The sequence below is a fragment of the Papio anubis genome, chromosome 9 (genome assembly GCF_008728515.1).
Source record: "Papio anubis isolate 15944 chromosome 9, Panubis1.0, whole genome shotgun sequence".
Taxonomy (NCBI): domain Eukaryota; kingdom Metazoa; phylum Chordata; class Mammalia; order Primates; family Cercopithecidae; genus Papio; species Papio anubis.
The window spans coordinates 58,994,693-59,007,956 of record NC_044984.1 but is presented as its reverse complement, the minus strand read 5'-3'; the positions used below and the strand labels follow the sequence as shown (position 1 = coordinate 59,007,956).

Here is a 13,264-nt window from a genome sequence, read left to right as displayed (position 1 = left end):
TACTGGGGAGGCTGAGACAGAAGAATCACTTGAACCCAGGAGGTGGAGGTTGCAGTGAACCAAGATCATGCCACTGTACTCCAGCCTGGGCAACAGAGCAAGACTCCATCTCAAAAAAAAAAAGAAAGAAAGAGAAAAAAGAAAAATTTCACAGTAAGCTTGTTTGAGTTAAGAAATTGGGAATTAAGGAGGGCTCATAAACTATCAATCATAAAGTCAGAAATAACTTCACATATTTTTAAAAGATTCATTTGATAAAAAGATTCTGAAAGAAGAAAAAATATAAAGTAGGAGTTAATCAGAATAAAAGGGATTAAGCAACAATTTTCTACAAAGGCATCAACAAGGCTAAAAGTATTAAGTTGGTGCAAAAGTAATTGAGATTTTTGCTACTGAAAGTAATGGCAAAAACTGCAATTAGTTTTGTACCAACCTAATAGATGCCAATGCCGATTCCTTTCTCATCACAATTTTTCAACAAAAGACAATAAGCCTATAAGTAAATAGTATAAATTATCTTTGGTGGGTAAGGTTTCCAGCAGTTTGTCCTACCATCCTTTTTCAATGCCTGGTATGTTTACAAAGAAATGGAGTTGGGAAGCGGCGGGCAGGTGGCTCCACCTGTAATCCCAACACTTTGGGGCCGAGAGAGGCGGATAACAAGGGTGGGGTTGGGACCAGCCTGACCGACATGGTTGAAACCTGAGCTCTGCTAAAGTCTGAAAAAAAAAGAGATTGAGGCTGGGCATGGTGGTGTAGCCTGTAGTCCCAGCTACTCAGGAGGCTGAGGAAGGACAATAGCTTGACCTGGGAGGTGGAGGTTGCAGTGAGCCGAGATCGCGCCACTGCACTCCAGCCTGGTGACAGAGTGAGACTGTCAAAAACATAAAAATAAAAAAAAACGTAGGTTCTTCTAAATTCTACCAGAGTGGTTGGAAAACAAGCACGAAATTTATTGAAATTCAAAGATAAACAGGAACTTCCTAGTCACCCTTTTTCAAAAAAAACATGGTTAGTAGAAAACACATCACCCAACTCCCCACCTTCTGAATCCCACGGGTTTATTTATGGTGATGCTTTCTTAGCAATGCCTTCCCCATGTTGTAACTACAGTATTTTTCTGAGTTTCAGTGATATCAGCCTGAAACACATTCTTAAGTATTTCAAAATGCCTGGGCTAGGCGCGGGGGCTCACATCTGTAATCCCAGCACTTTGGGAGGCCCAGGCGGGTGGATCACCTGAGATCAGGAGTTCAAGACCATCCAGTCTGATCAATCCCATCTCTACTAAAAATACAAAAATTAGCTGGGCATAGTGGCGCATGCCCGTAATCCCAGCTACTTGGGAAGATGAGGCAGGAGAATCGCTTGAACTGGGAGGCGGAGGTTGTGGTGAGCCGAGATCGTGCCACTGCACTCCAGCCTGGGCAACATGAGCAAAACTCCGTCTTAAAAAAAAAAAAAAAAAAGCCTAAATAGGTATTATCCCTTTGGTACAAACAGTGTAAGTCAAAAAAAACCCTGAAGTTCAGCTGACCTCAAAAAAGGAGAACCATCTACCCAACTAAAAATGCACAGACTCGAGCAGTGCTCTCAAGATTTTGCCTACCTAATAGACAAATGCGCAAAGGTCATGCATGGACAATTCTCACACGGGGGAGATTTACTCAGAAGTATTAAAAAAGTATTAAATTCACAGTTAATTAAAGGAATGCACCGGGTGCAGTGCCTCATGCTTGTAATCTCAGCCCTTTGGTAGGCCGAGGCGGGTGGATTACCTGAGGTCAAGAGTTTGAGACCAGCCTGGCCAACATGGTGAAACACTATCTCTATTAAAAATACAAAAATTAGCAGGGTGTAGTGGCGGGCACTTGTAATCCCAGCTACTCAGGAGACTGAGGCAGGAGAATCACTTGGTTCTCCTGTTGCAGTGAGGCGGAGGCGGAGGTTGCAGTGAGCCGAGATCGTGCCATACATTCCAGCCTGGGTGGCGAGCAAAACTCCATCTCAAAAAATAATAATAAATAATTTTAAAAATAATAAAGGAAGGCAAATTAAATAGCAATAAGGTGCCTTTAGTTATTGAAGTTTTCTTTCTCTGTTTTAATGACTATATCCAATGGAGGTAAGGATGTAATGAAACTTAAAAATGGACAAATATTGGCAATATGTAATTACAGTCATAAAAAGTCACACCCTCATAATCAGTAAAATTCCATTTTTGTACAACTATCCTATAAAATTAATCCATAATGGAAAAGGTTTCATGTTCAAGGTATTTATTAGTGCTATTTACAGTAGCAAAAATTAGAAACCTCCACATTTTCCAATATTTGGGGAATAATGCCAATTCAATAAAATACAATGTAGACAACCAAATGACAGTTGAAATCAAGCAGCAGTATTCCATAATCCTGGGTTTAAATAAGGACTCAAATTTGTCAGTATAGTATCCCTCAAAAAATTAAAAACAGAATTACCATATGATTCTAGAGTTCTAGAGCAATTGTTACTTATGGGTATATATCGCAAAAAGTTTTAAGAAGGGTCTTTAAGAGATATTTGTACACTCATGTTCATAGCAGCATTATTCACAAAAGCCAAAAGGTGGAAGCAATCCAAATGTCTATGGAAGGATGAATGGATCAACAAAAAGTGATACATACATACAATGGATATATTATTCGGCCTTTAAAAGGAAGGAAATTCTGACACATACTCCAACATGAATAAATCTTGAGGACATCAAGCTAAGTAAACTAAGCCAGTCACAAAAAGACAATTACTGTACAAATTCACTTATAAGAAGTATCTAGACTAGTCAAATTCAGACGAACCTATATAGGCCCCCCATAAAGGAAGGTTTCAATCTGTTTTGTTCACCACCGAATCTCTAGCACTTAAGTCTAGCATCACTGTGAATATTCAATACTTGGAAAATGAATTTAGAAAACTACACACACACACACACAACACACACACACTTGGTCAACCTACACTAATTTCTTTTTTTTGTTTGTTTGTTTTTTGATATGAAGTCTCACTCTGTGGCCGAAGCTGGAGTGCAGTGGAGCGATCTCGGCTCACCATAACCTCCACCTCCCAGGTTCAAGCGATTCTCCTGCGTCAGCCTCCTGAGTAGCTGGGAGTACAGGCATGCGCCACCATGCCCGCCTAATTTTTGTATTTTTAGTAGAAATGGGGTTTCACTATATTGGCCAGGCTGGTCTTGAACTCCTGACCTCGTGATCCACTCACCTCAGCCTCCCAATGTGCTAGGATTACAGGCGTGAGCCACCGTGCCTGGCAACCTGCACTAATTTTAAGTGAACCCTTTGCTGATTATATTCTAAGTCTGTTAACTCCAAGATCTTCTAAATCTATCCTTCTGGTCTCTAATTCCCAAACTCACCCTTTTTCCTCCTCTAATTATCTCACTTTGTTTAGCATCTGGAAAAAGAACCGAGTGCTGCAATATATAATTAGTAAATTATTCTTAGCTGACTGAATCATGTAGCAGCAGTTAGCAATTACAGTCCATAAAATGCAAAATATTAAGCTTGCTGCTTTAATACTCTATGAAACATGAGCCTTCTTCTCTCCGTAAACTGAAGGCAGAGTTGCACTGAGAATGTCATTAGGTCAGTTTTATCTTATTGGCTCATGTGGAAAAAAAAAGGGGAAGTTCCTCACACACAAGTTTCACAACCCCAAAATGCTGGTGTGCCCCTGGATAGGCTGAGAAGAAACTATCCCCAACAGTAAAGGGCAAGTTCCCCTTCACAAAGAAAAATCTTTCCAACACACCAGGCTGGTACCCCCACATCCATCTATCTGCAGCCACCAAAACAATGGAGATTCAAACCTCCGGCAAGGGCTGCCAGCTCTGCTTTAGCAAACAGCATTGTTCAACAAAAATATAATGCGAGCCACATGCATCATTTTCAGTTTTCCAGTAGCCATGCAAAAAATAAGTAACATTAAATTTACTTAACTCAAATATTATCAAATATTATCATTTCAACATGTAATTGCAATTTTTCAATTATGATAATATATTTTACATTACTTCTTTCTAGTCTTCAAAATCCAGTGTGTATTTTTCACAGCAATCTCAATTCAGACTAGCCACCTCTTGAGTGCTCAAAAACTACATGTGGCTAGTGACTACTGTATTGTACAGCACAGTTTTAGAATGGTCACTTCTATCTCAGAATATATTTTCTGATTTGTTACATAGGTTTCTACATATATTTCAAACACTCATCATTTTTTATGGGTTCTGACATCCTTCCTAGAGCATTATCTGGCCCTCTCCATTTAAAAAAAAAAAAAAGGGCCAGGCACGGTGGCTGACACCTGTAATCCCAGCACTTTGGGAGGCCGAGGCGGGAGAATCATGAGGTCAGGAGTTTGAGACCAGTCTGGCCAATGTGGTAAAACCCTGTCCCTACTTAAAAAATACAAAAATTAGCTGGGGATGGTGGCATGCCCCTGTAATCCCAGCTGAGGCAGGAGAATTGCTTGAACCTAGGAGGCGGAGGTTGCAGTGAGCCGAGATCACGCCACTGCACTCCAGCCTGGGCAACAGATCAAGACTCATCTCAAAAAAACCAAAAACATTAAGCAAACAAAAGTTATTTAACAACACTACTGATAGCCATACCAGAACTATCTGTTTAAACTATTAAGAAAAACCAGGAATACTCAGGAGGCTGAGGCAGGAGGATCATGTGGGCCCAGGAGTTCGAGGCTATAGGGCACTATTATCATGCCTGTGAATAACAACTGCAGGTTAGCTTGGGCAACATAGAATGATCCCATCTCTTTAAAAACGAAAAAAGAAAAGAAAAAAAAAAAGAGCTGGAAAATAAACCAAATTTGGTTGATTTCTTTGGTTAATTTTGGTTAACATTTTGGTGAATTAACCAGTTCGGTTAACTCTGGTTGAAGTTACTAAAAAAACATTTTCTAACCTTGAAGATGATTATGTTTCTGTTGGAAGACAGTCATCAATAAGGAAATGCGATTGTTTTACACAGGGATGTAAAACAGGAAGGGATACATTTCCACGTCAACATTCCCATCTAAATAGATGTATAGGGCCGGGCGCAGTAGCTCTTTCCTGTAATGCCAACACTTTGGGAGGCCAAGGTGGGCGGATCACAAGGTCAGGAGTTCAAGACCAGCCTGGCCAACATGGTGAAACCCCATCTCTACTAAAAATACAAAAAATTAGCTGCACGTGGTGGCGCGCGCCTGTAATCTCAGCTACTGGGGAGGCTGAGGCAGGGGAATCGCTGGAACCCAGGAGGCGGAGGTTGCAGTGAGTAGAGATCGCACCATCGCACTCCAGCCTGAGCGGCAGAGCAAGACTCCGTATCAATCAATCAATCAATCAATGTATAGCTTTACCACACTACAAAATAGGTGTGTTCCTGAAAAACTACATTTCAAAGTTTCCTCAAATACACTAAAGGAGCAAGCTCTTTAGGGAAAAATTAAGAGAGATATTTTCATTTGCCTATTGGGTAAGCTTTTTATTTTTTTTATTTATTTATTTATTTTTGAGACGAAGTCTCACGCTGTCACCCAGGCTGGAGTGCAGTGGCACAATCTCAGCTCACTGTAAGCTCCGCCTCCCAGGTTCACGCCATTCTCCTGCCTCAGCCTCCCGAGTAGCTGGGACTACAGGCGCCCGCCAACTCGCCCGGCTAGTTTTTTTGTATTTTTTAGTAGAGACGGGGTTTCACCGTGTTAGCCAGGATGGTCTCGATCTCCTGACCTCATGATCCGCCCGTCTCGGCCTCCCAAAGTGCTGGGATTACAGGCTTGAGCCACCGCGCCCGGCCTAACGGGTAAGCTTTTTAAAAACATTGCCAAAAGAGGCTAGGGACTGTGTATTGTTCACCACCCTAACCCGGGAGCCTAGAACAGTATCTGGCACATAGTAGGCACTCAATAAATTGTCAACTAAATAGATTAACAAATACATGATGAGTTTTCTTAAAACAAGGGGAAAGTATATAAAGTGAATTTTGACTAACCAGTAATCACAGGTATCACCAATACCATACCATTTTAAATCACTACTACCAGTAAGATACTGTGAAGGCTTATGGTCTAGTTTGGAAAGGGGGAGACACTGTGTACTTTCGTGTATAAAGGAAAACTAATAGTACCAAATACTGGGACATCCATCCAAAATGAGCAGGCTTTCATTTGTTCAAGCACCTTAACTGCTAAGAATTTATTTTATGTAGTAGGTAAAAAATGCTAATCTCGGTCCTCATTAAACAAAATATAATGACAAATTGTAATTTTTGCTATGAAGGGAAAGAACAGAGGGCTTTAAGACTTTTTTGAGTAGACATGTTAAGGAGAATGGAGGGCGGCAACTCCTGGCCATGGTTCCAAGATGGGGATGGGGCCTGAAAGGAATTAAAGAGAAGGCTAACATGGCTGAAGTCCTCAAAGTTATTACATCACAGGGTGAACAATAAACGGGGGCCTTGTAATAGAGGTAATGCCTGCTTGTGATGAGAATAAAAACTTCCTACAAGGCAAATGTGTGTAGCTCTTCAAAGAGAGGAAGATATAAAGAGGCTAAGTTAGCCAAGATTTGTCATATAGAAGAGAAGCTCCTTTGCATGCATTTATCATATATCCTACTGTCTTTTCACCATCCCCTCTGAAGAGGGACTGCTAGCCAATGGCCTTTGGCCAAATTAGGAGTGAAATGCATGTTTCAAACTGGGGCCTTTATTTAAAGACAGCTACTTCTGCTTGGAGACTTGGGGTGGAAAATGCAAGGGCTAATGCCCAGGGCTAAGAGCTGGTAATCAGGCCACACTAGAAAGCATTTGGTCAGCCTCAGTCTTTTTTTCTCCCAGAAAAAGAATGTTAACAGTATGACAGGCACTGACTGCCAAAGGAAGTCTAAAAAGAAAAACCACATTATTGGATATTTTTAGCCTTTCTTTTCAAAAATGTTTTGTGTCACTGCTTTCCAAATAATTCCAAATCTTGCGAGTTAGCCAGAAGAAGAAATGGGATAAGGAGTATATTGCTCAAATATGAGGCTTTATAAGACTAGAAACTAATTTTCTTTTGAAATTCATTTAAAGGAATATGCCTTTGTGAATCTTGCTCACACAAACACAAAATTCCAATGGATTAATATCGTGTAAGAACAGAACACATCAGACATGCAGACAAGATGTGTAAATCACGTTGCGCTAGGCAAAATGTCTAGTGAAAATGTTTATGCTCCATAATACAGGAATTAAAAATTAGCATTTAAAAAGCTAGTATAGGCCAGGAGCAGTGGCTCACGTCTGTAATCCTAGCACTTTGGGAGGCCGAGGTGGGTGGATCACCTGAGGTCGGGAGTTCAAGACCAGCTTGCCCAACATGGCAAAAGCCTGTCTCTACTAAAAATACAAAAAATTAGCTGGGCATTGTGACGGGCACCTGTAATCCCAGCTACTCGGGAGGCTGAGGCAGGAGAATCACTTGAACCCAGGAGGCACAGGGTACAGAGAGCCGAGATTACACCACTGCACTCCAGCCTGGACGACAAGAGCGAAGCTCCATCTCAAAAAAAAAACAAAAAAAAAACGGCTAGTATAGTCAAAATACCTATAATGTCATAAACCATGATCCTTTTACCCCAGTGATCTAGCTCTGAAACTTCTAATGGAAACACTAATAAAAGAGTGCAGCTCATTACTATTGATTGTAGCAGTAAGACACAACCAAATAACTGAGGCACAAAAGTATTTGAGTAAGAAAGAGAAAACCAAAAGGGTGAAGATGAGGCCTGCTATGTGGAGTCTCATAGGCTTACTTACTGAAAAATTCTTTAGCACAATTTTTTTTAAGTGTGGGTTGTTCAGAAGACAATTTCACATTTCTCAAGACTTCTTGACTATCCTACTTCTAAAGCAAACTGTCTCATTTCCTTATTCCCATGAACTACCAAAGGCTCAGGAGAGGGAGCTTAGCTAAAAGGTAAGACACACTCCAACAGATTATAATTTTAGACCATTTCTACTCTTTGGAAATTTGAATGTGTCCTCTATTTACAGGCAGTTTGATTTTGGTGGGAAATCAAGAAGGCAAATAATAAATTACAGAACTGTCCACATTTTTGATTCTGCTGAAAACAATGATTAGGTGGATCCTTTGAAACACAAGGAATCCACAAATACAAATTATAAACACTGTCATGACAATATGTGCACGTCAGGGAGTTGAAATTTTAAGAAATGGCCAGATACGGTGGCTCATGCCTGTAATCCCAGCACTTTGGGAGGCCAAGGAGGACAGATCACTTAAGGTCAGAAGTTCAAGACCAGCCTGGCCAACATGGCAAAACCTTGTCTCGACTAAAATACAAAAAAAAAAAAAAAAAGCCAGGCCTGGCAGCAGATGCCTGTAATCCCAGCTACTCAGGAGGCTGAGGTATGAGAATCATTTGATCCTGGGAGGCAGAGGCTGCAGTGAGCCAAGATCCTGCCACTACACTCCAGTCTGGGGGACATAGTGAGAATCTATCTCAAAAAAAAAAAAAAAATTTAAGAAACTCTTAAATTTTAGGTGTCCTTATTTGCAAAGGGAATATGGGGCCGTAAAATTATTTTTATAGCTAAAAAGCAACAAAATGGAGAGTGTAATTTGAGTCAGAAAACCTGAGTTCCAGCCTTCTTGCTATCTAGGTGTGGGCCTTACACAATCACTAAATAATACCTCCCCCTTTCATTAAGTTAATGTTTCATACAGTTTTTGGGAGAACCATAAGATAGAGTACATTTGAAAATGGTAAAGATCAGGGGCCAGGCGCAGTGGCTCACACCTGTAATCCCAGCACTTTGGGAGGCCGAGGTGGGTGGATCACCTGCGGTCAGGAGTTCAAGACCAGCCTGGCCAACACGGTGAGACCCCGTCTCTACTACAAAATTTAGCTGGGCATGGTGGCAGGCGCCTGTAATCCCAGCTACTTGGGAGGCTGAGGCAGGAGAATCGTTTGCACCCGGGAGGCAGAGGTTGCAGTAAGCCCAGATCGCGCCATTGCTCTCCAGCCTGGGCAACAAGAGCAAAACTCCGTCTCAAAAAAACAAAAAAAATCCAGTTATTATCAAATCAGAAAAACATTCATTCATTCAGCTTGCATTCACTGAGCAACTACTGTATATCAGGTACTGATCCAGACCCTGGGGATACAATAAAGAAGACATTCAAACTGCCACAAAAAGTTTTATGTTCATTCCCTTTATATCTTTTAGACAGTTTTGTTTTTGAGACAGGGTCTCGCTCTGTTGCCCAGGCTGGAGTGCAGTGGTGCATTCACAGCTCACTGCAACCTCTGCCTCCCAGCCTTAAGCAATACTCCCACCTCACTCTGCCAAGCAGCTGGGACAACAGGCAGGTGCCACCATGCCTGGCTAATTTTTGCATTTTTTTGTAGAGACGGGGTTTTGCCATGTTGTCCAGGCTGTTCTCGAACTCCTGGGCTCAAGCAATCCTCCCATCTCAGCCTCCCAAAGTGCTGGGATTACAGGTATGAGCTATCACACCTGGCCTAGACAGGTTTTTAACCCTTTTCCATTTTGTTGTTGTTGTTGTTAAGAATGGGGTTTAAAATAAGGAGAAAAAAAATGATAATATTTTCTTTATATCTATAAGGTTTTGTTACTGTTGGGGATAGAAAGAAGTTAGGCTATGTTCCCTTGCCTGGCAAGAGAAGAAAGAAATTTCTAGTCCACCCGCTCCCTCACCCCTTTCTCTTCACTCTGCATTTACCACAAACATCTTGTTTTCTCAGCATATTTTCAAGAATTCTAGAAACCTAATTTTTCTCACTTTTCCACCAGGTGGTACAACATCCAAAAAAAATCACTGTATCTCTAATAGATCCTTCTAGCAACACCTCTCTTTCCATCTCTCTAGAGAAAGGATAAATTTCACTACTATGCTATATGTCAGAAGTGCTTATCTTATTCTTATAATCATCAGCATGAAAATGAAGAAAAAAGCTTATCTAACCTTAGAGAAAAGAAACGTTCTACATTAAGAGTGCTTTGCTTTAAATTTATGATGTTTTACTTCCCTAATTCACCAATCTTACCAGGAATTTTAAAACATTCGTATCACCTCTTTAAATAAACCACAATGCCCACTAAAATTCAGTTTAGAACACTTCGCCTGGCAAATAACTCCTACAACTCAGCACCTTACATGTCTTATATTAGAAGGGAAAAATATGCAGGCAATAAAACTTCAGATACACATATGAAGCTCTTCAAGCACGGAACTATGTTTTCCTGTCCTGATTTCCAACACATTATTTCAAAATACATATTAACGTTAGACTAATTCTAAATGCTAAATACTACTACCCTGAGTATATATGCTAGATGAATATTACATAAATTAATGCATACAACATAGAAACAATAAATGCGCCAGGGGCGGTGGCTCACACCTGTAATCCCTGCACTTTGGGAGGCTGAGGCTGGCAGATTACCTGAGGCCAGGAGTTGGAGACCAGCCTGGCCAACATGGTGAAATCCCATCTCTACTAAAAATACAAAAATTAGCCAGATGTGGTGGTGCACGCCTGTAATCTCAGCTACTTGGGAGGCTGAGGCAAGGAAATCGCTTGCACCAGGGAAGCAGAGGTTGCAGTGAGCTGAGATCACACGACTGCACTCTAGCCTGGGTAACGCGGTGAGACTCCATCTCAAAAAAAAAAAAAAAAAAAAAGCTAAATGCATATAAACCTGGAAAAGAAATCTGATGTCTTTACTCTTTAAAGCACTAAAGGATTGTCATACAATTCCAATCTGAATACTTTGGCCCTTGTGGCATCTCACCCCTGGAGAATCCAAGAACCAGCTAGTTTTCAGATTAGCAGACACCTCTGGAATAAACTTCAAACTAGCATGAGTTCCTTTTCATGTCAAGTGATGAAAGCAACATAAACGAAAGGAGAAAATGCAAAACGGACAAGGGGAATAGAGAGCCAAGAAAGAGAAAAGCAAAATGGAAAAAGCATAAGCAAATGCAATTTTTCTATAACCCAGGGAGGGTAGGCGTGGGGAGGGGAGGGCATTTCCAACTTCCAAACTTCACAGCAAAATCTCATGCTTTTAGAACACACTCTGCGGAAAGTAAGAGATCCCACTCAAAGTGACTCGTAAATAGTGGGGCCTTAAGTCTTAGAAACAATACAAGACGGACAACTATGGCACTGGGACTTGACTGGAGATTAACTGCGGTTACTGAATAAGGGCACTTGACTTTAGCTTACCCTTCACCGTCTCCTCTCCTCCTCCTGGTTTGAGACTTAAGAGCCTGAAAAGACTAGAACTTCCGAATTTTAGGAAAGAATTTTACTTCAGCAAGTGGCTAAACTTAAGAGGTCTGGCAAGACCACCCTGACAGATTGCACCCTCCCACACCCACCAGAAAAAGTTATCATCCGGCCCCTGAACGATTCTTCTTGCTTCTAGTCTCTAGGTCTCAGTCTGGTATTAATAGAAATGTCTGGCAAACGCCTATTTTCTAAAAGCAACAAATTTGTTCCATTACGATCTTCTGTAATCTGATGTGAGCGGGTTGGCCCGGCTCCCTGGTGCGGCTCCCAGTGCCAGGAGGCCGCGGGTTCTAGCACCGGGGTCCTCAGTCCAGCCGACGTGCCCCGTTTCGGGAAGGCCTCCCTAAGAAAAACGGCTACGGCTGGCGAAACTGGCACAAGTTCCCTTCCCATCTTTTCCCAAGTCGTGCTTCCCACGGCGTGCTGCCTCCAAAAAAGGAAGAAACCGGCCAAAAGGTTAGCTGTCGCTGGCTAGTATTTAGCATCGGAGCTTGTTTGCAAAACATCTGGGCACCAAAAAACCTAGCGTTACAGGAAACGCACAACCCTGAGTCCCGCAACCGAGATTTAGTTAGCGCCTACGATAGCGAGGCCCGCGGTACCCCTGGACCCCCACCCCACCGCGGCGCCCGGCCCAGGAAGAGGGGAGGCCAGGTCACCTGGCCACCCCTAGCTATTACACTTTTACCCCAAGCCACTCCGGGGGCCACAGATGAGTGCGCAGACTAACAGGAAGGACAGGCGCGCGAACCCGACCGTCGACCCAGCGGGGACGCTAAGGGGAAACATGGGGGAGAGGCCCGGGGACGCCTGCTGGCTCCGGGACTGCTCCCCGCAGGCGGCGGCCCGAGATGGAGCTGCAGAGGCCATCTGGCGCGGAAGGCAGAAGCCGGCCCTCAGTCTCCCCGCCCTTCCTCCGCCTTCTCTCGCCCACATGCACAAGCTCCAGGCACGTTCCCGGGACCCGAAAAGGCAGAAGCCACTTCTTGGCCCGTTCCTCCTTCCCGGCGAGCATCCCCCGAGCGCCCCGCAGAGACACGTGGAGTCAGGGGGTGCGGGCTGGCGGGTTCCCTGGAGCTCCGGGACGCAGACTGCAGCGCCCGCCGCTCGCCACTCACTTGCTGGCCGGAGCGGGGCTTGCCCTGAGGCGCTCTCCTGAAGAAGGAGGTCCTGGCGGTGAAGAAGAAGTCCTCGGCGTCCTCCTCCAGGCTGCTGTAGCCGCTGCTCATGCTGCCGGTCCCGTAGCGCCCGGGCGGCCTCCCCGGGGCGCAGGCGGCCAGGGAGGGGGTGCGGCGCCCGCCAGCCCCGCGAGGTTCCCGGCGCGCGGCCCCAGGCCGTCCTGCTGCAGCTGCGGCCGCCGCTCAATCAGGCGTCCCGGCCCCTCCCGTCGCCTCCCCGCCCGGCTCCAGGCGCGGCTCGGCCCCGGTGCGCCCTCGACCCCGCCTCCCTGGGCTCCGCCCCGGACGGGCGACCGGCCGAGCCCCACCCCGCGCGGGCCCGACCCTCCTCGCCCGCCCGCAGGTGGGGGGAGCCCGGCCCGGCCCGCCCCTTCCAGGCGCGCGGGTTTCTCCCGGCAGCGTCGCGGAACCCGGAAAGCCGGGCACTAGGGCTGCATCTGGTGGAGCTGTGCTCAGGTCGCTTCCTCAACCTCCCGGAAACTGCAAATTCCTCTGCGAGCCGTCCGCCCGCCCCCAGCCTCGCTGGCTCGAGTTTCGGAGAGGGCGGGGGCAGAGTGGGGAACTTTCTCTGCTGTCCACACCCTGCTCGTCCCCCTCCCAGGGTCCTGTGGGGGTGGGTGGGGGTGGGTGGGGGTTGCCCGGCTCTGTGGGAGGGCCCCCCACGTCCCACGGCTTCCTGCAGCCGTCCTGAACCCCAGCAGCTCGC

At 44.6% G+C, this 13,264-nt stretch overlaps 1 protein-coding gene across 1 annotated transcript in view; it reads right to left on the bottom strand.

Moving 5' to 3' along the window:
- Positions 1–12,812, bottom strand: part of RASSF3 (Ras association domain family member 3) — an 83,897-nt gene extending 71,085 nt beyond the window's left edge. The window contains exon 1 of the mRNA XM_031650599.1: positions 12,499–12,812. Coding sequence (XP_031506459.1) covers positions 12,499–12,609 — 111 coding nt within the window. The 5' untranslated portion in view covers positions 12,610–12,812. The remainder of the gene's footprint in view (positions 1–12,498) is intronic.
- Positions 12,813–13,264: the final 452 nt, after the last annotated feature.